This window comes from Triturus cristatus, chromosome 7 (assembly GCF_964204655.1).
Source record: "Triturus cristatus chromosome 7, aTriCri1.1, whole genome shotgun sequence".
Classification (NCBI taxonomy): Eukaryota; Metazoa; Chordata; class Amphibia; order Caudata; family Salamandridae; genus Triturus; species Triturus cristatus.
In genome coordinates this window covers 1,616,408,594-1,616,436,212 of record NC_140590.1, presented here as the reverse complement: position 1 = coordinate 1,616,436,212, position 27,619 = coordinate 1,616,408,594, and the positions used below count along the sequence as shown (strand labels likewise).

Sequence of the window (27,619 nt, the reverse complement as noted above, 5' to 3'; positions counted from 1 at the left end):
ACACTAAGCGCTGTTACCATGCTCTGATCCTCCATGCCTGATTTTGGTTTTTCTTTGTGAGAGAGATTAGGAACTTCAATCTCTTTAAACATTTTTGTATTTTAATGCTTTTTTTAAAAAACTGGATGCATTGTGGATCTGAATTATCAAATGTAGATGTATATCCGTGCATTCATAGGCATATTTGATAGAATAGGCTGATGGGTGTAATAGATTTAGATAGATAAATATGTTTATTCGGTCAATTTTGGCCACAAAACATCACACACAAACATCATATAAAATACATAATCCAGTACAATGGAGTATATGATACTATCACATCCTCTATAAATACAAGGTAATAAAAATACAAGTAAAATTCATTAAAATCAATAAGAAACTGTACCAAGCTGCAATAAATAACCTTCATAAAGTGCACATGCATTACAAGACCACTATGTAAACAAAATGTAATGACCATGATGAATTCAGGTTAATAAGGTGCCTAATTTTGAGGGATTAAGTACATCATAAAGCTTTGATTCAAGCGATGCAATCATCATAAAGGGAAAGAGTGCAAACCAAAACTTTACTATCGAAATTCAAAGACAATAAAAACACAAATAAAATTAGATAATAGATGGTGAGTAATAAGGCAAGTAATACAATCTCGATGTTCTAGACACCCAAGCTACATAGAAAGCTGGAGTGGAGTGTGGAGCCTGTACCAATCTGCAAAGAAAATTCTTTTCGGCGGATTGGATTCGGTCCAGCTTGGCATACCCCCATACCTCGCTGCTTTAGCGTATCTGGGAGATGTACTTAGCCTGATACATTTTTATCAGGTCCCTCGGCACCCTAGTGCCAAATTAAAAACCGCCTGTAGATCTGAGAAACTCTGCTCTTTTTGCCTGCACCAGAGGTTTCCAACAAATGTTAGCATCAAATAGGACCCCCCAAGTAAGAGAACAGCCTTATGGTCTTGCTCTTAGTTGACTTGGGGCCCACTACCATCACATATGACTTTGATAAATTAGCCGTCAAGTCAAGGTTCCCCATGAAAGACACATACCTATCCAGGACCAGGTCCGGCTCCATTGGCATATTTGCTGGAATAGGCTGATGGGTGGAATAGATTTATTCTGTGCTAGTGATTGGAAGAATTGCGAATTTGTGATGTTTTTGAGTGTGCCTTTTTAGACTAAAGCTTTTCTCGCATATGCTTGCAGCTCAGCTGTCTGAGCTAATGTTGTTCAAATTGAATCATTTCGCATGTCCACAAATGAGTGACTCTCATTCTTAATTAGGGCTACTTAGGGGAAAAAACTGTGTTCTTGAGTACTAGCAATATTCTGTTTGATTTCTTTTCCAAAAGCAAATTGTATTTTACCTTTTGACGTTCTTCCGAATGTACTGCGATGTAAAATATCGAAAATTGATATGAACAGGAGAACCCTACATTTCTCTATCTTTTTGAGATTTATAGAACAAGGGTGGTTTCATGAACAGGCCACAGGGCTGTTATGTGCTTGTGAATACTTTGCAGAATGTTACAATTTTCTAGTCGCTTTTGACGAAAGTTACTGTTGCTATGTCGTGTCTGTCAAAATCTCAGCGAAACGGCTATACTTTGGTCATATCTTTTGTAAATTGGTGCCTGTGACCTATTCGTTTTCAGTTCTTGTAGGTTTAGCTTCTGTCTTTTTTTAATTATTTTGTTTTATTCCTTAATGACCTTTTTTGTGTGAAATTGGGTACGAGTTGCTATCAGGAGACCTGATAGTGTTATAAAAAACATGCACAAATAAAGATTCTGGCAAATATTGCTCAGATCTAGAATTTGGAGGGAGTTAGTTATTGCTCCCAGGTTGCAGTTGGCTTTAGGGGCAAGCGAGTCTTATTCAGCCTTTATGTGATTCTTGTTCATGTACTCTGGCAGAACCTGGCAGATGTAAAGCTCCTTGAATCCCTGATGCAAGCTTCTGTGTGTTGTCAATTGGTTGAGGTTAAACAATACCACATTAAAGTGACTGTCAAAAACACTGGATATAAAAAAATCTAGTGTTTGTGTGCAAGTCTTTTTCCACGCTGTTCACCATAACGGCTATAACTATCCTCCACTTACCAACGTCGTGACCTCTTTTGCGGTCCACTGACTTCCTCCTTGACTTAGTGAGGCAGAAGTCATGTGGTGCTTGGAGCACCACTGGGTTGATATGAGAAACGTGAGAACCCCTGATGGGCAGAAGAACAGCCCAGGGAAGTGTTTTTTGTGAATGAGGAACTTTGTGTTTTTTGATATGTAACAATCTGTTAAATCATTTCTTAGGTGTTTGGGACTAACGTCATGGTCACTGTTGCTAAATCATTTGAGGCACCAATAAAATGTAAGTATATATTTGTTTTCCATGCTCCCCACCCCTGTACCTATGCTTGGCCTCCGCTTCGCATGCCTGTATTTCACGCCCTACTTCTTTTTCATCCTTGCCGTCTCCTGACTTGGACTTTCTCTCATCTGATCACTCCACCTGGCTATGCTCCTCTGTTGCCTATCCAGGTGGCCTCTTTCCCTCACCGAACCTTTCCTGTGATTGTCCTCTGCCCTAACCTAGCCTCTTTTGTTTCCTTGGCTCCTCTGTTCTGTTCCCTTTGGGAAGCCTTCTTTGGCTTCTTACTCTGGTGCAAAATACTTGGCATCTCCCCTGGTTCCTGTGTAGACTCTCCTCTCACCTGTTTGTCCTTCCTCATCTTCACTCTTTCCCATCACTCCTTGCTCTTCACTAGCATCTAGTTACAACTATCCGGTGTGCGCGCTTAGATAATCAATACGAAGTGACAGCATTTTGCGAATGGTTACACTGTGCCATTAACTTTACTTTGTGTTTTTGGTGATGAGGCAAGGAAGTTCCTTACCACACACGCATGTACACATCTTAGCAGCAAACAGATGTAGCTTTTTCAGTCCTCGCAGGGGCTTCACACTAGAGATTTCCAGCCATGCTGGCGCACTCACCCAGCACCATCCCACTGAAGACTGTTCCCCCGAGGCAACTCAGCAGAGCTCTTCACACACAAGCCAGATGAGTTGGCTTTGTCAATGCATATTTTACTCTTGTTTCCTTGATTCAGTGTTGTTACCCTCTTCATTCCACACTTTTCCCTTTTTCCACCAGTGTCTTTAATTTGAATTAGGCCCTCTCCTAGAGCTTTCCTTTCCTTTTGTCGGTGGCCCCCCTACGTCACTCTTTGTTCACTTTGCCCATCAAATAAACCTTCCCCTTATCTTTCAGGCTCATCGTGCCTTGTCCATCTCATCTCGTCCTGTATCTGCTCTGCCGCACCTTCCCTGCCTTGTTTAGTCCTGAACGCCTCCTCATGCTTTGTTGCTTTCCTTTTGTTTTGCCCATCCCATCACACCTCTATGTTCTTTCCATTGCCTCTTCTCCTGCCCATCCCTTCACTCCTCTCTTTGTTCTCTCTTTCCTCTTGTCCTGACCATCCCTTCACACCTCTTTGTTCTGTCTCTTTCCTCCAGGCATGCCCATTCCGTCATGCCTCTTTGGTCTGTCCATTTTCTTTTGTCCTGCCCGTCCCTTCACAACTTTGTTCTGTTCCTTTCCTCTTGTGCTGTCCATCCCTTCTCACCTCTGGGTTATTTTGTCCTGTCCTACCAATCCCTTCTTACCTCTCGGTGTTCGGTCTCTTTCCTCTTGTCCTGCTCATACTTTCACACCTTTTGGTCTTCCTTTGGTCTGCCCCATTTCTCTTCTGCCCATCCCTCCACACCTTTGGTCTGCCTCTTTTCCTATTGTACTGCCCATCCCATCTCACCTCTGTTCTGTCCCTCTGCTCTTGTCCTGCCCATCCCTTCACGCCTCTTTGTTCTCTCTTTCCTCTTGTCCTGCCCATCCCTTCTCACCTCTTTGTTCTGTCCCTTTGCTCTTGTCCTGCCCATATCTTCAGGCCTTTGCTCTCTTTCCTCTTCTGCCAGTGCGTCACGCCTTTGTTCTCCCTCTTTTCGATTGTATTGCCCATGCCATCTGACCTTTCTTTGTTCTGTCCGTTTCCTCTTGTGCTCGCCATGTCTTCACGCCTCTTTGTTCTGTCCCTTTCCTCTTGTCCTGCCCATCCCTCCACACCTTGGTTCTGTCCCTTTCCTCTTGTACTGCTCATCCCTCTCCCCCCTCAGGTGGCCCTTTCACTGTTCCTCCCTCTGTTGATGGTTGTGCTTTCTCTCTCTTCCAGTGGTTTTTCCCCAGGACTTGTTGGAGAAGGGGCTGCAGGCGAATAACTTCGCCATGTTGGGGCTCGGTGATATAGTGATTCCAGGTATGTTTATCCCCCTGAAGCATAGTATGATGGTTCTCCAGTAGCGTGTCTGTCCTAGATTCACGTGCCCTTGAGTATTACCAGCCTTAAGCCGTGTCATCAGTCTACAGTGCTCTGTTACTTTTAGATTTTTAGAAACAACACCATGGCATACAACATCGTCCGTTCACCTTGCTTCCATGTAGCCCTGTCTACCTTGGGTCTCAGCAGCCTCTTTATTTTTTACTGTAAACCTTTAACATATTGTAATATGCACGCCCCCCTCACGAGGGTGCTGTGTCCCAACTCTTGTCCGTCCTTCTCTAGGTCTGTGTTTTTGATTCGTCAGTGCGACGAACAGCACGAGGGCGCTTTGTCCTAACTATTGTCAGTCGTTCTCTAGGTCTGTGTAGTCGGGGTTTTCTCTGTGGCAGGCGTATTAAGAGTGAATACAGAGCAAAAGAGAGGCTGTCAGCCAATGAGGCCCAGAACAGGCAGGGCTCCTGGCTTGCCTGCGGTCCCTGGCCCCCAAACCCCCTGCCCCCCAACCCCACCCCCCCTTCAAGTTTCGTTACGCTAGTGGGCATATACTAGAACTAGTCGGCATTTTGTTTGGGAACAAGTACTTTAACTTAACTGTATTCAAGGTTCTTTCCAATCTTCACCTGATGAGAGGCATAGGATGCAGCTGCCTTAGTTTTGTTGTCATGCACTGTGTCCTGCCTACTGTTGTCAAGTTGTGTTTTTTAAAGCTTTTTCTTTTACATCCTTAACAGGGATCTTCATTGCCCTCCTTCTGCGCTTTGATGTCAGGTAAATTGGGGCAGGGATGAAGAAGGTATAATGATGGCGCGGCATATGTGTATTGGGCACTAGCCAATGGGGGGTTTGAGGAGAGTGCTGGAAGTGAAGGAATAGCGTAAGAGGACTGGTCGCTGTGGAGTCAAGGCTGCAGCATGGCTGCAAGTTAGGCACTGGTGTAGTGGTGGGACTGGAGTGGAGATTTGTAACCGACCACGTCTTCCACAGTGCGTGTGCGCTCTGGGTGGTATCGTGCTACGTCTGTGCTGTATGAGCAGGACATTAGTGCGTGCACTGCAGCGCGGAGGGTAATGGCACCAATATAATAGTTAAACCACCCTAAGCTTCAGTCCATGGTCTCTGTAAGTGTCCGACAGGTTTACATTTGGCCAAGACTTTTCTGGTGTGAGTGTTGTGGTGTGAGCCTGTTTACCATAAGAGCTTTAAGATTTGGCACATGGAGGCAAGTGGAGAGCGTGAATGGAAAAGTTTATTCACCTTACCTGTGTTATGTACAGCTTCATGTGTGCTGGACTGAAGAATCTATAGCAGTTTTCCAAGGTGACCACTACCAGCAGTGAGAAGAGGAAGAACGTGCAGATTTACCAGCTTTTTAATGCTTTACCAGTTAGTCGTTTTACTTACCGCATTGTTTTGCCTAAGTGTTTTTTGATCTGGAAGAATTCTGGAGAGGTGATCCTGGAATCACTGGCTCCCAGATCCACTTCAGCCCACATAGCCGTGTACGTTAGAGCAGTGGTGATCTAAAGAGAATGATTGGGAAAGCAATTTCTGAAAGCTGATCTTCTGCAAAGCAGCAGCATGTGTTGTGGTGAGGCTACAAAGCGGGGATGAACCTTTTGTTGTCCCGTGTCATCAGAAGCCATTGTTGCTTTTTCTGGATGACTCCATATATATTGTTTGGGAGCTAAGCCTGTTTGTCTTTCTCCATAGTCTGAAGAAGAATTCCCACACCTACTTCTACACCAGCTTCCTGGCTTACATCTTTGGACTGGGCTTGACCATCTTCATCATGCACACCTTCAAGCATGCACAGGTATGTCCTCTCTGTCATTATAACCTTTGTGTCGCTTTTCTGTGCTCGACAGCTGAAGCCAGTGTGAAGATGTAAAAGTCGAGAACAATAGACATCATTCCCTTCCTAGGCCGACACGCTCCTCTTGCATGTTCTGTGATGATGCTATCCTAAAAGAAAAGATATTCGTGGCTGAGTGTGTTGTTCATGATTAGGAATGCTTCACTTGTGCTTTGCGGAATCTGGTTTCTGATGGTTCTTTATTTTCCATTAATCCGTTCTTGGCTTTGTTCTCACAGCCAGCTCTCCTCTACCTGGTTCCCGCCTGTATTGGTTTTCCCTTGCTGGTGGCACTTGTGAAAGGTGAAATCGCAGATATGTTCAGGTAAGACTCATTCCAAACAATGTAATTCGAAAACCTGCAGGTGTCGTGTTGTATTCGGTGGATGGTTGTGCTTTTTGTATTTCGTATTTGCGTGTGTTTGTTTTTTATTTTAGTCTGCATCTCTGCGTGGCATACTTAGGAGGATGTTAATGGAAGGCATGGGCCGATATGTGCATCCGTGCTCAGTGTCTCTGAAGCCGGATCAGTCAAACCTATTCTACTTGGGTCCTGGGTAATGAAGTTCCTGCACATTTTATTTTCTTTAGTCATTGGTTGTGGGTGCTTAAGAAAGCTGGTAATTATCTGTAACAAGGATTCCTTAGTATGCATGTCTTCAACTCGCACTCATGGAAAACATTGTTACTGTTCTCGGGAGATTATCTCAACATGGGGTTAAAAGTATTTAATTGTGAGGTGTAACCAGCCTGGCGTCAGAATGGCCATTTTATTGTGCCCTCCAGTGAAGACTTTACTTTGTCAACGTCCGTGCACTGGCAAAACATGCTATGGCCAGTGGAGACCCTGAAACAAGGACCGAACCAGAAGAGCGTCGAGTACCTCGTATGTGGCACAGTAGTGTAACCCTTCTAACTATCACGCCCCAGCCTCCCCATTTCCCAGCTTCAGTCAACAGCAGATGAGCATGTCGTCCTTGTGCGTAGTGAAGTTGCTGAGTCCAGCTGCATTGCATAGGATGCTGAGAGTAGCTGTCACAACAGAGTAAGGAGCGTGAGGCAAATGGCCCATCATTCTTCTAATATAACCAGAGCTGAGGTACTCTTCCTTCCATGATTACCCACAGTGTTGTGGACAAGTTGAAAGGAGGAAGTCATGGTGGCAGCAATGGACGGAGAGACAGACCGGAAGCCTCCTGCACTATCCGGGATGTAGTGGCCTCTGAGAGCCACACATCTCTCACTTCTTCCAGCCGTTCCTAACCTAATAAGTAACTGTGACCTGCATGGAATTTAGGGAAAATGTTGGCGATATCGCCAAGTTACTAAAATGACAAGCTCCACATAGTTAAACCTTAATGTAGAGACCTGATGAATGAGGAAAAAGCTATATGCAAGGGGTCTAACTGCTCTAGACATTTTATCCTTTTCAGTCCATAAATAGCTTCAATTCATTTTAAATTACATGTGGTTTTAAATAGCTGGTTTGAAAAACAATTCGTGAGAAAACAAAGTGAGAAGTTTGGAGAAAAAGGTATATAAATGGGCTGAGTGTCAAGGTAAGAGAGGGGGCGCTACAGTTCGGTGTTTGATAAAGATGTTTTAGAATTAGGGTGAATGGTGAAGTTAGACCTACAGGTTGGGTTAGGCTTAGGGTGAAAGATGGGATTGGCAGTAGAATACACGTGAAGGGTCTCTGAGAGAAATAAGAATAAAATCCTTGGTGGTGTGAAAGAAAGTGTTTTTTTTATATTTTTTATTTTGGACATGGAAGCATGGATGAGACTCTCAACTTTAATTACTTTTTTCATCTGCCAAAACATAATGCATTTCTTTGAAGCCCTATTTAATGGAAACAAATAAGACAAGCCCATCAAATCAGGCCAACCCTGCCCTGTCCTCTAAATACTCATCATCCCACAAATCCGCCCTTTTTCTTTTGTACAAGTACCAAAATCAGTATTCCTGAGAATTCCAGATAGGTAACGACTGTCCCTTCCTGTTTCAGGTCCGATCATGCAAAATAACTATCCCTATCCGAATCATTCCCCCAATGTTATTTTGAGACATTGTAGTAGGAGGCCCCTTAGAAAGCCCACAGTGAGCTGCACAGGTCTCAGTGGACCACCAACAATTACAAACTTGGCAGTAGAGGGTGGTAGGGGTTAATAATTTAATTAAGCATGGGAATTGTTAGTAACCCAGTGTCCAGCAAGTGCTCTTATCTCGTAGAACAACAGGATCTTTATTACCAAGTAAGTAAAAAATAAGGGAGTTGACATCATAATACATGAAGATGTGACCCCCCAAAAAGATATTTTGTGTGTACAGGCTATGCATTACATTTTCTAGTAACAGCTGAGTTCCTGTTATACTTTGTGGAACTCTTTTTGAGCTGTTGCCCATTTCTGGGGCTCGTCTGCTTTACTCTGTTTGTAAACAAACTCAATATCTCTACCAATGTGACAGAGTAGGCCTACATAGAAATACAGATTAACAGGATTGCTCTACGTCTGCACGCTATTTCACTGTCTTTGTCTCTGGGTTTAAATGGACCGTTCAGTATGCTGAACCCCAAGCTGGTGAGATTTCAGTAAAGTAGCCATATATTCTTTCAACCCATTCTCTTCTGCTCACCACCCTCCGAACAGTGGTCACACACAAGTCAATTTCAGGGTGCAGAGCATCCGTGTCCAGTTTTTGAGGGATGCCATGAATACAGTTAATTAGACCAGTTGTGGATCAAATTGGTCTACTGGTTCCTTCATCTAGCACCCTCTGTGAAGTATCCTAGGGGCATCAAAGGGGCCGTCGTGGTCAAGATTTTCCATTTGCAGCTGCACTAGATCTCAATTTTTAAAAAATACCATCAAGGAAATGGTCTTTAAAATTATGTACCAAGCCCAACCATTATCTGTGCGGAACTGGAAAGGAAAATCTGTTTCTGAATCGTCATAACTGGCTCTAACCAGTGGATCTAAACTCTAGAGGCATTGTGTGATTTCAAAACCATGAATGAAATATCCTTTCAAAGCCGATGGAGTAGGCAGCTGTATGCCAATTCTACCTACTCATTTAGAGAGCGCCCTGATTTCAGAGCTCCTAATTTGTATTAGGCTGTGAAAGCGTTGTTGTCAAGAAGACATGAAGGATTTTTTCCTCCTCTTAACGGAATGAAACGTAAGGAGCAGCTTCCAGAAGGCCGCATGTGACTGCGGAAAGAATGACATTAAAATGGTGTGGCAATAACTTGGAGTTTTCCATATTTAAACATAAGCACTTGTTCAGAGTTCCTCCCCCCACTAATTATATAATGGAACAGTGTCGCCAAGCTCTTGACCCAAAGAATACCCCTCGCTGAAGACTCGCATGTGACGGCTTGTTCAGTTTTCTTGAAGACTTTGAAGTACTGAAGTGATATGAATTTGTTTCTCTGTGGTCCTAGTTTGAAGCACCCCTATACATGCATTTATTATACATGGTTTAGTTCTCGCTAGCAGGTACTACTTCGGTTTTTTTTTAAATCTCTTTTTGATTCTGCACTTTTTTTCTGTCATTTTCTAACCAGTGCAGGTTGGGAAAAATCATTTGTACTGCCCAAAATAAATCTCTATTCAGACATGACAATCCATTGAATTAAGCATTAATGACTATATTTACGGTCAACATTTCTATGCTTTGCTTTTACATTACTACCTCTCCATGAAGGAAAGTTATAAGGTGTGTGGCTTAATTCATAGTAGTTGGTTGGTGCATTGTGGTTAATCACTTGTGCCCACTAAATCACAGTGGCATGCAGAAGATTTTTGCACTAAGCATTTATAATAGAAGTGGCAAGTGCTTGCTTCACACAATATCCAGATTTTCAGGTTCTGCCCCTGCAGCAACTTAGTGTGTAAGATTTCTGTAGAACCCAGAATCTCAGCTAAAGTAACTGAACATGGAGTAGTTGTAAAGCTTTGAGAGGAGCTCCTCAATACAATGCAGAACAGGTAAATATATGTTTGTTGAAATCTATAGGTGATCAATTTTGGATTGACATTTCAAACCCAATAATGCTGTCTCTCTATATTAATTCATTTAAAGTTAGGCTACTAACCTTTAGGCCAGCACCAATAAAAGTTGAAGTTAATGATGCGCTTAGCGGATGTGGTGAGACCTGAGGGTGAATACAGAGAAAAAAAGATTGATGGGAGGGGTGGAACGCAAAATGGCTGCCAGTAGAAACTTTCTTACATGTTCTTCTTTCTCGCTGTTTCTTCCTCTTCTGTCTACCCTTTCTCTCCCCTCTCGCTGTCTGACTCCTGTCTTGCGCTCCTTTTCTGCAGCTATGAATCTTCTACTGAAATCTTGCCTCACACACCACGGCTCACTCACTTCCCTACGGTTTCCGGCTCTCCAGCCAGCCTCGCTAACTCCATGCAGCAGAAGTCTGCTTCTCCCCGCCGACGTCGGCAACTCCACCCCAGCACCATGTAGGGGTGGGAGCCTGTTCCCTCCCTCCTATCACTTTTCCTCCCATTGTCCAGGTAGGGAATACTGATGGTTTGTTGTAATTCAATCTGCTCCTCGAAAAGGGCCCGAAAACCCATGCTTTGGCTTAGGACAGTCTGTCCACCCCACCAGGAGAGCAGTCCAAAAATCTATTCCTTTTTCCAGGGAGGTAAGCCCCATCTCTGGTTTTGAGAGAAGCCTATTCTTCTGATCAAGGGGTTTCATGTCCATCTCTGAATACAGAGCCCAGTGTAGCATTCTTCTGACCATATAAAATAAGGGCATGTCTTCCCAGGTAGGGGTAACCTCAACTACAGGTGAAAAGAGATGTCCAGGGGATGGGTTGTGGTAAGCATGTTTAAGGCTCAATCAGACCTTTTTAGCATGTTTCTCTGAAGACCAATGATGTTCTGAAGATGTACTTGGTAAACTGTGCTTTGAAACAGGAAGACTCTATATCATGACCATGTTTCTAGCTTCACATTTTATACTGAGAAAATAAAGATACCGCTAAACATTCCTCTCAAACATTTCTTGGTGGATGTCCCTCCCTCCCACAAAACGGATGACATTTCACGTAGTTTATTTATTGTTAGAAAAAATATATATATATATATTACTTTTGGAGCATTTCTTTTCAAATGCTCATGAAATATTTCACTTCAGCTTCTTTAAATTACATATATTTGTGATACAGTAAGTAATACAATTAAATATTATTTGTTGTCTGCTTTTCTTGGCACGAAAGCCTTGGTGTAGCCTTTTAGTTTGCTTAAAATATTATGTCTTCATGTTAATTCTGCGAAAATATTAACTTTGGGTTCAAGCTATCCATTTTTGCTGGGTGTCCTCGTATAAAAATAACTGTTTGCCGCTGTCTAGGAGTTTGCACAGTCACTTCTGGCTTTAACACCAGGATTTCTTAGAATTCTGAGAACTGTTTTATTCTTTTCCCACTGTAAGCATGGGCTCAGAGTGCCTCATGTGCAAGGCGCCAAATCAGTCGAACATGATGTGGTGGTTGTGATGTAAAATGGTTAGAGCCTCGCACAGTCTTTGGATAATGTGTAATGAGTTTGCGAGCAAGAAATAACCACAAGAAACGCTTGAAGGCAGCACTGTATAGTTTCAAAGAACCTCCAAGTAACCGAACATGACCAAAAGGGTGAAGTTGTAGATATAGCACTTGGTAATTGTTAGTCAATGGAGCCCATTGAGCACATACTTTGGCTATACACAGTGTGGAATGTGAACACTCTGCATTTAATGATGTCATTGATGTCAACTTTTTGAAGGCAGTTGTGCATTGCCTTTGACTACATGTGCCTGTTCCTTTTTTATTTTATTTATTTATTTTTGCTTTACCACCAAAAACACAAGTCGACAAAACGTACTACTCCTACTAGTGGTGCACACCGTGGACTGGCTAAACGTTTCCCTCCAGTGATGGATGTCATTTGAGATTTCATAATGCTTTCTTGAGCAGCACAGGCAGAGTTATGGCATGCTGAGCTTACCATAAGTGGGGAATTTTCTTTAAATTGGTTTTGCATTGTAACCATAACACCATTTTACAGGTAGTTTTTTTTTTAAAGGGCATTTTTGAGGTTTTTATTAACGTATGTTAATTTTATGTCTGCAAAGGTAACCACAACCTACCTTTAACAAAGTTTTTTTGTTGAATTTCTTTTTCTATGATATACCACACGCCTTGTCCCATTTATAGCAGATGTGCATAACCCTCGGTCATGCAAAACAGCCTGTGGCAAGACCCTGTACCTATCCTCATCCTTGCAGGTTCTGTGTGTGGAACCCTGTCCCACCCAAATAAGTTGTACATGGCCTCTAGCAGGCTCAGGGTTCAGGCCCCATTCCATGGAAAACCACTTTGTATGACTTTTGTCTGTATGTAGCAGTCATCAGCAGAGGGCAGCAGTCTTGGGGCCGAGAATATGGCCAGTGGCATACCTTGCATCCCAGACTCTTACTCACTCAAGCCAGCAATTCCTAGGAACTGCTGTTGCATAGATTGGCCTATGGGCAGTCCCTGTGCATATCCCCTGTCCCTTTCTAATCGGCTTTGCTAGCCTTCAGCCCTGCACTGCAGTCTTCCAGCCCAACCAAATCACCCTGCGTATGGGCTCCCTTTGTCAGACAGTGGTTGGCTCCCACCTAGTGCCTCCCACCCAGATCGGATGCAGAAAGTTTGAGATTTATGGCTTGAGTATCATGATTTTTCTGTTTCCTTGTCCACAGGTATGACGAGAGCCCTAAGGAATCTTCTGAAGCCACTGAAAGTGAGAAAGAGACTGAGAAGAAAGAAAATTGATGTTGATGTGCAGCTGAATATGTCCTTGTGATGCCAGCCTGGATCCGTCATCCCAAACCAAGAGAAAAACACTGCAAAAGTGTTTGCACCCTATTTCAGGAGGAAAAGAAACTTTGGGAAAATGGAGGGCAGACTTCTGTATCCCTTGCCTGCTTGAGCAGGCACTTTACTATCCTTGGACTGCCTGTGCCAGCAGGTACCTCCTATGATCCCCTGTGTCTAAAAGGAGACATTCCTACCATCTGTACTGTGTCTGTGTGCACCGCACATGAACAGTTTATTTGTAAAAGCAGGCGTTCCACCACCCCACTGTTCTCTGCAAGCAGGTGCTCATCTCAGCTCTGTCTGTGCTGGCAGACACTCGCCATCCACGTTTTATCTATGAGAATAGGCGCTTTCATGTTTGATTGCAGGCAAGTGTTCCAGCAATCTCCAAAATGTCTTTGTGCACATACAATCCTGCTTATCAATACAAGCAGGTATTAGATCATACCTGATGTGCCTGTGCAAGTAGGCACCCACAGGTTTGTGTGCTGACACCCACCGCAGCTCTTTCTTCACGCGCAATTGCTCATATCTGTGTGAGCAGGTACTGTTACCTTCCTTGTAGTATATGTGCAAGCAGGTGCTTTTACCGCTGTTTGAAAAGGAACTCCCTGCTGTGCACATCTGAGACAAAGCTCTGCTAACATCCCTGGTTGTGTGTAGGCAGGCAATGTAACATCCCTCCAGTGTCTCAAGTGTGCATCCACTGCCATGATTCTGTGCCCATGTGAACCGGTGCTCCCAATATCCTGAATCCGTGCAAACGGGCACTGCAGAAATCCCTGCTGTGTCTGTTTGTGCAGCTATCGCAACAAAACCGATGTCGGTATCAGCAGTCTCAGCATACAGAGTGTGTGCAGGCACTCTCCGTACATCCAGTGTTTGTGCAGACAGCTTGTCCTGACATACAGTGTGCGTGCAGTCGCTCTCGAGATACCCATGTTCTGTGAGCGTTGCTCTTGCTATACCCTGTATCTGTGTGAACATACTCTGTTAACATACCTGCTCGTCATCCTGTGTCTTTGGGAGCAGGTATTATTGCATCCCCACTTCCTGTGTGAGCAGGTGTGGGTCCCAACCCCTTTACTCATGTTTGTGGACAGGCACTGCTACCACCTCTTCTGTCTTTGTGCCTTCCCCAAGCCTTTTTCTGACTTCTGTCCAGCTTCTGCCACCCGCAACCCTTCCTGTAAGTATTTTTGCTGTCAAGTTTAATTATTAGGTCGGGGAAAAAGAGGAAAAACATGCCATTTTTACATTTTGTATTGTTGACTTGCTTTCTAAGGTATTAAACCTGACTGTGCAGATGAAGATGTTTCATGAGTATAATTCAGTTGAACTGGAACATGTAAGGTCTTGTGGCACACAATACAAATACAATACAAATATGTTGGAAAAGGAAGTCTGTTTGTGTTCTGTACTGCACAGCCTTCGGTTGTAGATCAGCTACTAGTCTACAGCAGTTGCCTGGTCTTATTTTGGACTTTTTCAAAGACAAAAACCTCCACTTTGGTGTTCTGCAAATGCAGTGGATTTGCTGATAATCATTGACGTTTGTCGCCAAGGTCAAAGATGTATTGATTGTCTGTAATCAGTTTGGCAGTTCATCAGTGATCTCATCATTTCAATGTAATCCTCCGCCTGGGGAAGAGCAATTCCTGTAAAATCTTCCTATTCTGTACACCAATTAAATCAGATGATAGTTTTAGATGACAATGCATGCTTTGTTTTAATGGCGGTAGTGGCTTTTAGCCAGGAGTCTGTAACAAACCAGGCCATCTATGTATGTTTATTAAGTGTTTGTGGGGCCACCCATAAGTGATAAGGAGCATGGAGCAAAAAGCCCATAGGGACAAGATCGGGTCCAGTGGTCCACTGCTCTTTTTTAACCCATAGAAGAGATGCTACAACTACTGCTTGGTGTTGTTTACTGTTAGTTCTTGATTACTTTACTTGAAGATAGAGGAACTAGCTATAAACCTAAGGTTAGATCACCAAGCTTCTTCTGTAATATGGCACTCAAATATACGTCTCTGGGTACCACTGTTATCATGTATAGTAACCCAGTTTTCACCTTACATCCGGATATAATCTATCCTCGACTTGGAGTGTACCTGCAGGAAATCTACTGTTCAGAAACCTTAAGCCATGAGGGTGAGTGATGTAAGATGATTGGTGAATAATCCTAATAGATTGGGCGTTGTTCTTAGAACTGGCTGAGATACACCTACCTCAGAATAATAATCTGTTCACTCTGAGATTAGAAGGCACAAATCCTTTAGAGGAAACTTGAAATTCTCTTTCTGGGATTATTGGCTTAAAGAGGGTACCCAGCTTTAGTAGAGTAGTGTATTCTTTTTTTAGTGCGGTTATGTCTATTATAAATAATGAACAATCCTTAGCCTTGACCCGAAAAATCAATGGTTGTTGTAAATAATACCATTGTTTGGAAGCCGCTATCCTGATTTTTAGTGGGCCTTGCAATTAATGGCATTAGAGATTGTCTGTCCTCCTAGCAATCTGCTGCTTCCGGATCATTCCCCAAATTGCTTATACACCAAACTGACAGACCCCTGTAAGATGCACAGGTTTCCTTTGTACTCTTAACGGGTTGGACATCACTTGCTACAGTGACATCCTTCTAGTATAGTTTGTAATTTAATCCCCGCCCCAAGTCAGAGAGCAGTCTTTGAGTGGGAAAAACAAAAAAGCGAAATAAAGTGTACTGAAGCAGGTCAGGAAATAGGAGCAGCATGGCAGCAACTATTTTAAAATTAAAAAACAAGCTTATGGAGGAACTTGAATCGCAGCAGGGCTACGCTACATAGGAGATACACACAGGAAGAGGAAGGAAACTCTTTGACTAAGAAGGAAGCAAATGAAACTGACAAAAAGCCAAACTAATAAAATCTGATATTAATCCACCTAGTCGCTACTTTTATGTCTGTAAGTGGGGATTGTATATTGTTCTGTCTCGCCAACAAATGACATATCCATGGAGCACATTATAAACCAGATATGTGGGAAAAAAAACAGCAACCCACACTATTTTCTATAATGTTTGGTCTGTCTGCTGTCATAAGTCCGCCTAGTCGATTTTTACGTTCAATTGCCACTTCAGGTCTTGTTGAACTAAAATGGACGTTCATCTTGTAGAGTCTCTTTTCTCTCATGTGAGAATCACAATTGTGTGTGACTTCAGGGCAGAACCCCCTCTTATCCTGAACACAAAAGTAACCCAAAGTTAGGGTGAGAACAATAGATAAGTGTGACAACACATGCACGAACATAGGTTTGCTGTGTTGCAATGATAGAGCTACCACTGCGTATTTGGATCATTTATTTTTATGTGGGGTTTCCCAATGTCCACTCCACTGAGGTTGCTTTCTTCAATTTAAGAAAGCTATTTGTTGAACATTTTGTTTAATATCTTTAGAGGTACCAATCTGAACCAAGTATGTTGCGCAGTGATTTGCCTTCCTTGGTGTGATGTATTGAGTGGATGTAGCATAGGCTTGGATGCTGAACTAATTAGAGCCTTGACGAAGGTCGATGATTCGTAGGGGCATGGATGAAGGCCGAAAGATGTTGGTTTGATGAAAGTAGATGAAGGATTCATTAAATTTCTCCTGACATCCACAATATACAGTTATAATCATATCTAGGGTGTCCCACAATAAGTAGGAAAAACCTTCGAGGTATACCCCAAGATATTCCTACAAAAAATTCTGGATCCTGCTATTATTTAGATTAATATATCTGAGCTCCCGTCTAGCAGTTGAGTTTGCCACCTACCTTTGCGTGGGTAGGTCACCAATGAGGAAGCATTCCACAATAACAAGGGGGTGAGGTGACCTATACATATCTGTTCGAGGCATATGAGCTGCAGATCACACACTTAGGATAGTAGATCGCCATCTGGTGTTGGGCTCGGATGCTTGCAGGTTGTTGTCTTCGGAAGAAGTCTTTGGTCACGAGATATGTGACTCCTCCCTTGGACGACAGTGCGCATGGGCATCAACTCCATCGTCAGTTTTTATTTTTCCGCCATTGGGTTCGGATGCAACTTTTCCGAAATATCAATTCCAAGCTTTTCGAAGCGAAAAACTTCACAACAAAACATCGAAACACCTTCATCCTCGACATCGATTACATAGGCTCTATTCCGGACGCCGACGCGGGCCGCTGGGCCTATCCACGCCGTGAGGCCTACGGCTCATGGAAAGGACGCAGTTCAAAAAATGCCCCCAGTGTGAAGCAAAATTTCCGCACAGTGACCACCACAAAGTCTGCAACCTGTGCCTATCACCGGAACACGACGAGTCCAGCTTGCACATCCTTTCGATCTAAAAAGACCATTCGGGATCGTATGGCTCGACGCCACATCATGGCACAGAGACCAGCTCCGGAACCAGAGGACATCTTTGATGAAGGCCCCGATGTCCCGGAAGAAGATTCCGAAGATCTGCAAATAATTTCCGAAGCAGACGACTCAGACGACCCCATCACTCCGGGGCAACGTGTGAGTACTACTGCCCGTGCCCCAACCCCACCAAAAGCAAAGGCATTGGTCAAGACTTCGCCTGCTGGCCCCAGTCGAGACCGAAAACATCCTTCAGAAGCCCCGCCTCTGGGCTCGGCTCTGAAGAAACATAAGCCTTCCGGTAGCTCTGGACCGAGCAGACCGAATGTCATTGTCCAATCGGCACCGAAGACAAAAGACCACTCGGCACCGAAATCGGCTCCGAAGCCCTCTGCCCCGAAAACACCAAGGCCAATAGACACACCGGCACCGAAGGTTCCCAAGCCCACAGATAGACCTTCGGCTCCGAAAACCACATCAGCACCGAAACCATCATCGGTACCGAAACCACCGGCTAAGGACTCTCATACGCCTCCTAAAGCCAAACACGCTACCGATCAACCAAAACCTCGATCAGAACCGAAAAACTCGGTACCAAAGACTGTTCCTGAAGAACAAGAACTTTTTCATCCAGACCCAAGGCAGAAAAAGATCTCTATCAACCCCAAGACTGGACATGTCACCGTGGTGCCATGTAAAAAACGGAAACTGGACACACCACCTGCCCCAGTTCCTGTAAATAAGGACTCTTCAACATCCCCTATCCCTCCCTCCTCTCCTATACTGCCTCCTATCCCACCCCCTCTGCCTACACCACCATTACATATACCCTCTCCATCTCATACACCACCACCACAGGATGATTATGATGACCTAGGGGGTGGGGGTGATCCTAATGATCTGTTCATGGATCCAGACACCTCACCGTTGGATGATTGGGCATTCCCCTTACCAGACATGCCTGACCCTCAGCCATATCCCTCAAAACCATCGCCTCCTGACGATCACCTGGGGTTTGGACAGTTATTAAATAGAGCAGCAATATACCACGGCGTCATAATGCACTCCGACGCACCAGAGGAAGACTTCCTATTACACACTTTCGAACAGTCTCAAAAGTCTGTACAAATCCTGCCCATGATTAAAGGAGTCATAAAACACCCCCCGAAGTCTTTAAAGACCCCCTTCGTGCCAGGGTTCTCAACCCATGAATCGAAAAGAAATATAGGCCTGCTCCTGCAGATCCTAACTACATCAAGGGCCAACTCCCTTTGGATTCTTTGGTCATTTCCAATGCTCGGAAACGCGCCAACTCCCAAACCACAGGAGATACACCACCCCCAGACAAAGAATCCAAACTATTAGAAGCCTCTGGCAAAAGAGTAGCAGCACAAGCCGCTAATCACTGGCGTATTGCCAACACCCAAGCCCTACTAGCACGCTATGACAGGGCCCACTATGATCAATTAGAGACTCTTACATCTGCCAGACCAATACAAAACCCAGGCAAATGACCTCATTCAGGAGGGAAAGCTCATTTCAAATGCAGCAATTAAATGTGCACTTGACGCCGCAGACACCGCCTCTAGAGCAATTAACACAAGTGTGCTCCTTCGACGACATGCATGGCTACGCATCTCAGGTTTTAAGCCAGAGGTACAAACTACCATACTTAGTCAGCCATTCAATCAGGAACAGCTCTTTGGGCCAGCAGTAGACGCTGCCCTTGAAAAAATGAAAAAGGACACAGACGGTTAAGTCCATGGGAGCATTACAATCTCCCCAACCACGTGGCTCCTTTCGGCGCTCCTTCTATAGAGGAGCCTCCAAAAATATTGGAACGGACACCTCCTCTACATTCAAAACCACCACACACACATCCCCCCAGTAGAGGATATTTTAGAGGCGGATACAGAGGAAACAACAACAAGGGGCGAGGTTGAGGTAATAATAACACTCGTACCTCCCCTGCCACAAAACAGTGACTTTCCTCCACTCCCCCCAGACCATTCCACTCCGTTCAGGGGAAGACTAACAGTTCCTACCTGTCTGGAACTCCATCACAACAGACAGGTGGGTAAGACAAATTATCCAGTATGGTTACTGCCTGGAACTCACAACTACCCCCCCACATATACCACCCAAACAGCGTTCCATGTCACAAGATCATCTTACACTCCTCAAACAAGAGGTTCTCTCATTGCTTCATAAGCACGCAATAGAACAAGTTCCCTTAGAACATCAGGGTACAGAGGTATATTCACTCTACTTCCTAATCCCCCAAAAGGACGGGACTCTAAGACCAATACTCCACCTCAGACCCCTAAATCTGTATATCAACTCAGATCATTTCCATATGATCACTCTTCAACAAGTGCTCCCACTACTGCAACAAGGCGATTTTCCTTACCACACTAGATCTCAAGGACGCCTACTTTCACATTCCCATACATCCTGCCCACAGGAGGTATTTAAGGTTTGTGGTGGACGGACAACATACCAGTTTACAGTCCTCCCATTCGGGGTAACAACCGCTCCCAGAGTATTAACAAAATGTCTAGCAGTAGTAGCAGCACATCTCAGACGGCAACAAATTAATGTCTTCTCGTATCTAGACGACTGGCTAATAAAAGCCAAGTCATTCAACAAGTGTGTCCTACACACTCACCAAACTATCCAAATTTTACACAACTTGGGATTCACAATAAACTATCCCAAATCTCACCTCCAACCTGCTCACATACATCAGTATCTAGGAGCCACAATAAACACCTCCACAGCCCGGGCATATCCCAATCCAGCCAGGATAGCCAATATGCAAGCCCTTATCGCAAAATTCCAAATCCAACACTCTCTTCCAGCAAGAGTGTTCATGCAACTCATAGGCATGATGGCGTCACGCATCTTCATTGTGCCTTATGCCAGACTTCAAATGCGCCCCTAGCACGTCAGTGGAACCAGGCTCACGGACAACTTATGGATCTGGTGTTGGTGGACAGCCTCACACATCACTCTCCCACAAATGGTGGAACATAACAAACCTCTCCAAAGGACGGCCATTCCTAGAGCCTCTTCCACAGATAGTGCTGACAACGGACGCATCGCTCACAGGACGGGGAGCCCACCTCCTTGGCCACACCACTCGGGGCAAATGGACCACTCAACCAAAAATGCTCCATATCAATTACCTGGAACTGCTAGCAGTGTTCCTAGCACTAAAATCATTCCAAATACATCTCCAAAACAAAACTGTCCTCATTCGGACAGACAACATGACAGCCATGTATTACATACAGAAACAAGGAGGCACACATTCTCTCCAGCTGTCCCAGCTCGGAAAGAACATTTGGAGATGGGCCATTCCCCAGATAATATACCTACTTGCAGAACACCTTCCAGGGGTTCACAATCAGATTGCCGATTTGTTAAGTCGACAGACTCAACAAATCCACGAATGGGAACTACATCCCCAAGTTCTAATACCCTTTTTCCAACAATGGGGCCAACCAGACATAGATCTGTTCGCCACACACGAAAACGCAAAATGCCCAACAATCGCCGCCAGGTTTCCCCACCCGGAGTCAAAGGGCAATGCAATATGGATGAACTGGTCAGGCAGATTTGCGTATGCTTTTCCGCCTCTCCCACTCATTCCATTAGTGGTACGCAAGCTCAGGCAACAGTCTCTCAAACTGATCTTAGTAGCTCCCACATGGGCACGCCAACCTTGGTTCCCAACACTACTGGAACTCTCACTAGTGCCCCACCAAAAACTGCATCTCTCCCCGTCCTTATTAACCCAGAACCATGGAGAAATCAGACACCCAGATCCAGGTCAACTGAACCTGGCAATCTGGCTCCTGAAGTCCTAGAGTTTGGTTATCTCAACCTACCACCAGACTGCATGAATATTATAAGAGAGGCCAGACGACCTACCACTAGAGCCTGCTACGCTGCAAAATGGAAAAGATTTGCCATTTACTGTACTAACAATCATATAAACCCACTGGATGCATCCATCCAGGACATCATTTGCTACTTACTACACTTGCAAAGATGTAATTTGGCATACTCATCCATACGTCTCCACCTAGCAGCATTAGCAGCCTACTTACAAAATAGACAACACTTGTCACTCTTTAGAGTGCCTGCGATCAAAGCCTTCATGGAAGGACTAAAAATAATGATTCCTCCCAGATTACCACCCTCTCCAGTGTGGAATCTAAACATTTTGAACACAAGTTGGTCGCACACTGCTCGTCACACCAGCAAGTTGCCCGAAAGGACTGTGGTGAATGTAGTGGCGACGGCGGGTACGCCTATGCCACGATGTGTAAAAAGAAAACAGTATGTGTTGCATTTAGCCATCCCTGGACACGTGTTTCGAGGTAGTTGCCTCTCGTCAGCAGGGAGCAGGACAGTGTAACGGGGTGCCGAGTGGACTGCCAAAATGTAATTAAAACAGGTCAAATACCTCTCATGGCGCGCAGGTGCAGAACCAGGGCTCGTCAGCCCGTTAGCTCACGGGAGCCGTAATAATTTGAACACAAGTTGGTCGCACACTGCTCGTCACACCAGCAAGTTGCCCCAAAGGACTGTGGTGAATGTAGTGGCGACGGCGGGTACGCCTATGCCACGATGTGTAAAAAGAAAACAGTATGTGTTGCATTTAGCCATCCCTGGACACGTGTTTCGAGGTAGTTGCCTCTCGTCAGCAGGGAGCAGGACAGTGTAACGGGGTGCCGAGTGGACTGCCAAAATGTAATTAAAACAGGTCAAATACCTCTCATGGCGCGCAGGTGCAGAACCAGGGCTCGTCAGCCCGTTAGCTCACGGGAGCCGTAATAATTTGAACACAAGTTGGTCGCACACTGCTCGTCACACCAGCAAGTTGCCCCAAAGGACTGTGGTGAATGTAGTGGCGACGGTGGGTACGCCTATGCCACGATGTGTAAAAAGAAAACCGTATGTGTTGCATTTAGCCATCCCTGGACACGTGTTTCGAGGTAGTTGCCTCTCGTCAGCAGGGAGCAAGGCTCATGGGACCCCCATTTGAACATCTGCATAAATGCGAACTACAGTTCCACACATGGAAAGTGGCTTTCCTTATCGCTATCACATCCCTCAGAAGGGTGAGTGAAATCCAGGCTTTAACCATACAAGAACCATTCTTACAAATGCACCGTAACAAAGTGGTTCTTAGAACAAACCCGAAATTCCGTCCAAAAGTCATATCTCCGTTCGATCTTAACCAATCAGTAGAGCTACCAGTGTTCTTCCCAAATCCCGACTCGGTTGCTGAAAGAGCTCTTCATACCTTAGACTTCAAAAGAGCCCTTCTTTACTACATTGACAGAACCAAATCATTCCGCAAAACAAAACAATTGTTCATTGCTTTCTCACCACCACATAAAGGCAACCCCATTTCCAAATCTGGGATAGCTAGGTGGATAGTTAAATGTATCCAAATATGCTACCACAAGGCTAAACGCACACTAACGGTTCCCCCTAGAGCGCATTCCACACGCAAAATGGGGGCTTCCATGGCATTCTTAGGAAACATTCCCCTAGAAGATATTTGTAATGCAGCCACATGGTCTACAACACACACCTTCACTAAACACTATTGTGTTGATGTGCAAGCAAAGCAACAAGCTTCTGTGGGTCAGGCTGTCCTTAAAACTTTATTTCGAACTGCTGCAACCGATACAGGTGACCACCACTAGGGGAGATACTGCTATATAGTCTATCCTAAGTGTGTGATCTGCAGCTCATATGCCTCGAATGGAATATGCTACTTACCAGTATGCATCTGTTCTTGGCATGTAGAGCTGCAGAGTCGCACACTCCCACCCACCTCCCCGGGACCTGTATCTGTTCCAGCATTGTCTTACTTAGACAACACACATGGACATCTCTCTCTTTTCTACAAACTCCATCATTTCCCATCATGGCGAAAAACAATCTGACGATGGAGTTGATGCCCATGCGCACTGTCGTCCAAGGGAGGAGTCACCTATCTCGTGACCAAAGACTTCTTCCGAAGACAACAACAACCTGCAAGCATCCGAGCCCAACACCAGATGGCGATCTACTATCCTAAGTGTGTGACTCTGCAGCTCTACATGCCCAGAACAGATGCATACTGGTAAATAGCATATTCCTTTTGGATACCTGCAGCTGGTTTGGAAGTGACAATTTCTCACTGCTTCTCTGACCCCCAGCACATTTTGTGTGGTATAACTTGGTAAAATCTCACACATTCAGGTGTTTGTGTGTGACATTCCTGACCGGTACTGAAATGCTTCATACCACAGCTTCGCTAACAATAAGCTCCATCAATAAAAGTTGTTACTATTATCCTATTTAATGGTTCTCAGTGTATCACCACAAAAGGAGCGTTCAAGGATTCAAACTTATGTCCTGCAGGTCAGAAGAGATGTCCGCACTGAACACATAACTCTTAGTCATCTCTCCAGCATCATTGTGCTGCATAAAGCCCAAGACCCAACCTCAATGGATATGATCCAGTTCAGGTCATCTTCGACCTCCTCGTGTTGCCAAGATCACTCTGCTCCATGTTCTGGATGGACCGTTCTAATCATCCAACTTGTTTTCTTTGGTCATTTGGTCATACCTCAGTGTGCCCACTACCTCAAAAAATCTGTGGTAAATAATTTAATTACCGGGACTTAATTTGATACGGAAACATAAAAAAATAGCTCAGTAAATAAGAGGCAGAATCCGTGGTATTAGAGGTTCGGAATGGGTTTTATTCCAATGATCGATTATAATCGGTTGCTCCAAGTTCCATCACCACGGAGGTTCAGGAAGTGAAGTACATACATTATTGACAAGAAATGACTTTTATAGAACATACATTACAATGAAGCGAATGCGGTAGGCGTAACAATTGATAAGGAAGATGACGATTCACATGCGTAACCGAAAATGGGCGTAATGAGGAGTAAAAAGGAACATAATTGGTTATGATGTCATATATAGGTGGATCTATAAGATTATACTTGGCATAGATGCGTGCGCAGCAGCATGACGTGTGATTGACGTGCAACTAGGGGGTGAAGGGGACTTGACATTTAGCTCTACATGTGGAGACAAGAAGTCTGGGGGGTCAAGTCAACCTAATCCCAAATCATATCTAACATCCTATGTTTAAAGAACTATGTTATCCACAAAGGGAGGACTCTTGGACAAAATCTATTCTATACTGACTGTGTGTGCGTGCACAAGCGTCTAAGTGTCTAAGTGTCTATATGAGATGCGAGGGGCAGAAACCTTCCATGGTAACAGGGCTATGAATTACTTGCATGAGGACAGAGAGGCCGGGCCCTTTGCTCGGTAGCTGAAGGAAATGTTTACCTAAACTACTAGACAGGAATGCATCGGCTGAGGAGCGAAGCAGATAACTCGAAGGTGAAATACAGTTTTTGGCAGGCAGGCAAACCGGCCGAGGCAGGCACCGTTAGCCGCACAGGGAGTAGGACAAAGTTCATGGATACAGATGCGAGCTCAAACTGAAGCTGTCAGAGGCAGAGAGCAGAGAAAAGCTTGATGGCAGAATCGGGCCTACTCGCCTGAACTGCAAAATGGAGTAACTGAGCCATATAAAGTCGGTGGCCTTTCGTACTTAGGAATCGAATATCCAGCCCATTCATGGCGGATCTGACAGAGGACATGTTGACGGTGGACGCACATGTGTTTGCGTCTTCAGAACTAGAACTGGAGGGAACATACATGTACTTGTGATTCATACATGGAACCGTTGGGGTCCAAGATAGGGGACATAACTGATCAGAAAAATCCATATTTCTACATTCCCTCCTTGTCCCCTACTTGCCCGTTAAGAGATATCAATCTTCATCAATCCATTGATCTGTTCATATAGCATCATTTGTTCTTCTTTCTTCTTCCGTGATGAATGAAATCCTGGTGGTGGAATACACGATGTGGCACACAGACCACAGATCGCTGGTCCACATTGTAGACATAGACAGCAACTGAACAGTATGAGAAGGCCAATACCTAGGAAAGATAGGACCTTCCATCCAAAGGTAGATAGTACACTCCAAAACCAACCGGACCAAGTCCAGGTGCCTGGGTTCTGGTGTATCTGGCTTACAATCTTATGAAGGCGAGTTATGGCCTTATATACAGATGGCGAATTTTCTGGTATGAAAATGCAACAGCTTGATCCGATGACCCTACAAGCTCCGCCCCTATCAGCCAGGATGACGTCAAGGACAAGACGATTTTGAAGCACAACAATCCGCATAGCAGACTGCTCTTCTGTTAAATTGCCTAAAGCGGAAATAGTTTCATTCACTACTGCTTCAAGGGTTCTAGTTAATCTACGTATCAGCTTACTATTAGTAACAGTACCTATATAGGGAAAGAGACCTTTATTGAAATCTGTGTATTTTTCCCATGCTGTTTCAGTGTAATCGACTATTGGGAGATCTCTCCTTACTCTATTATTTACTAAATGAGTGTTTCTGTGATAATCAGGGGGAGCTAGAAAAACAGGTGGCAAAAGGAATCCAATGTAGCAAGTACCATCCCAGTCTAGAGGCAAACGTACATATGCCGTCTGACCACATATGAAATAGGAATGGCGGGAAGCTCTAAATGTGGACTTGCCTTGATCACTAAATTCTACTACAGTCGTGCATTTACTATGGCCCATATGTATGGAACCATTTTTCCTTACACATAGTTCACCCTTTACTGGAAAAATTGACATAGCGGGCAAAATTGGAGTAGCTTCGGATTCGACATTTAGGATCATAAGATTAAGCGTGAAATTACCTAATCCATACACTTCATTTTCTAGATCAGTTCCTGTTCTCTGGGGAAGTCCCTCCTTGTTGGGGTAGCAGACCTTAAGCAAAATTAAGTTCAAATTTCCCCATACCCAGTTATCTTGATGAACTGCAGAATTCGAATCTAGAGAATTAATTAAACTAAACCATGCTCCACAGGAGCCGTTGTGTGTGAACGGGTATGGAAAGAGAGGTAAAATTCCTTTATAATTCTGATAGGGAGGGAGTCGGCCACATATCCAACAATTTGTAGCATTGCTAACCTGATGGGAATGATGTAACATACTAATAAAAGTGTTATTGCGCAGCGCAAATCTATAAGACAACTCAAGCGGAGGTAATTCACTAAAAGAATGTTCAGCAGTAACATTGTAAACATGTCTAGAAATAGGATAATATATGTGCAACAATATACTTGCAGTAATTATTAAAAGACTCAAGAAAAACAAAATTAATAACGTCATTATGCAATGGCTACGCAGTGATTTACAGTACGCCTGTCGTTTCAACATTTTTCGGGTGCTTTCTCTATTTAGGTCCAAGGGATACATGTCAGAGACAATTCAACCGCTTCACCTTGGAGAGGACTTAAACAATCAAATTGCTTGACTGGTTGGACCTAAGCTTTAGTTTATAAAGTTCAGGACTACTTTTTTCAACAAAAGGAAGTTTTGAGTCAATGGGTGAAGACACACGAGGTGCGGTATTCACATCTGCTGATAGTCCATGGAATTTCTTGATATGACTTGAATGAATCCAGCCTTTCCTGCCCTCGATCTTCACGGCTGTTCTTGTGGTGAGCAACACCAGCTGAGGTGACCTCCACCTAGGTTCCAGCTGAGTCTTTCGATCAAAGTTCCTCACGAGGACCAAGTCTCCCGGAACTACGTCATGGGGTTTCACCTCGGTGTTGTCGGGAAAAGCTGCAGCTACCTGTGAACGACAAGATTGTAGTGCAGACATCAAGGAAGCCAAGTAATCTGTCAGCATATTACAGTCAATATCAGTTATTTTTCGTGGCATAGGCGTCCCCCACATATTTGGTGGTCTGCCGAAGATCACTTCATACGGGGATAGCCCTGTTCGAGAGTGTGCTACCATTCTCGTGTAAAAGAGTGCAACTGGTAGTGCTACTACCCAGTCGACACCTTTCTCCCTGCATATTTTGGACAATCTAATTTTCAGGGTCTGATTATGTCTTTCTACGAGACCTGCTGCCTCAGGGTGTCGGACACAGTGGAATTTCCACTGATAACCTAACAAAAGTGAAACATGTTTCATTAATTCGGATGAGAACGGCTGGCCGTTATCTGAGTGAACAACACGTGGTAAACCGTATCGTGGGAAGAATTCTCGAACCA

At 44.3% G+C, this 27,619-nt stretch overlaps 1 protein-coding gene across 2 annotated transcripts in view; it reads left to right on the top strand.

Moving 5' to 3' along the window:
• The window catches only part of HM13 (histocompatibility minor 13), a 62,825-nt gene extending 48,372 nt beyond the window's left edge, over nt 1–14,453 (top strand). Inside the window, exons 7-12 of one of the 2 annotated variants that reach the window (XM_085619537.1) lie at nt 2,312–2,369; nt 4,228–4,311; nt 5,067–5,103; nt 6,046–6,148; nt 6,427–6,512; nt 12,938–14,453. In XM_085619537.1, the coding sequence (XP_085475663.1) occupies nt 2,312–2,369; nt 4,228–4,311; nt 5,067–5,103; nt 6,046–6,148; nt 6,427–6,512; nt 12,938–13,010 (441 nt within the window). In that variant the 3' untranslated portion in view covers nt 13,011–14,453. Of the gene's footprint in view, nt 1–2,311; nt 2,370–4,227; nt 4,312–5,066; nt 5,104–6,045; nt 6,149–6,426; nt 6,513–10,515; nt 10,700–12,937 lie in introns of those variants that run through there. The other variant, XM_085619538.1, reaches the window with a different exon arrangement.
• The last annotated feature ends 13,166 nt before the right edge of the window (nt 14,454–27,619 follow it).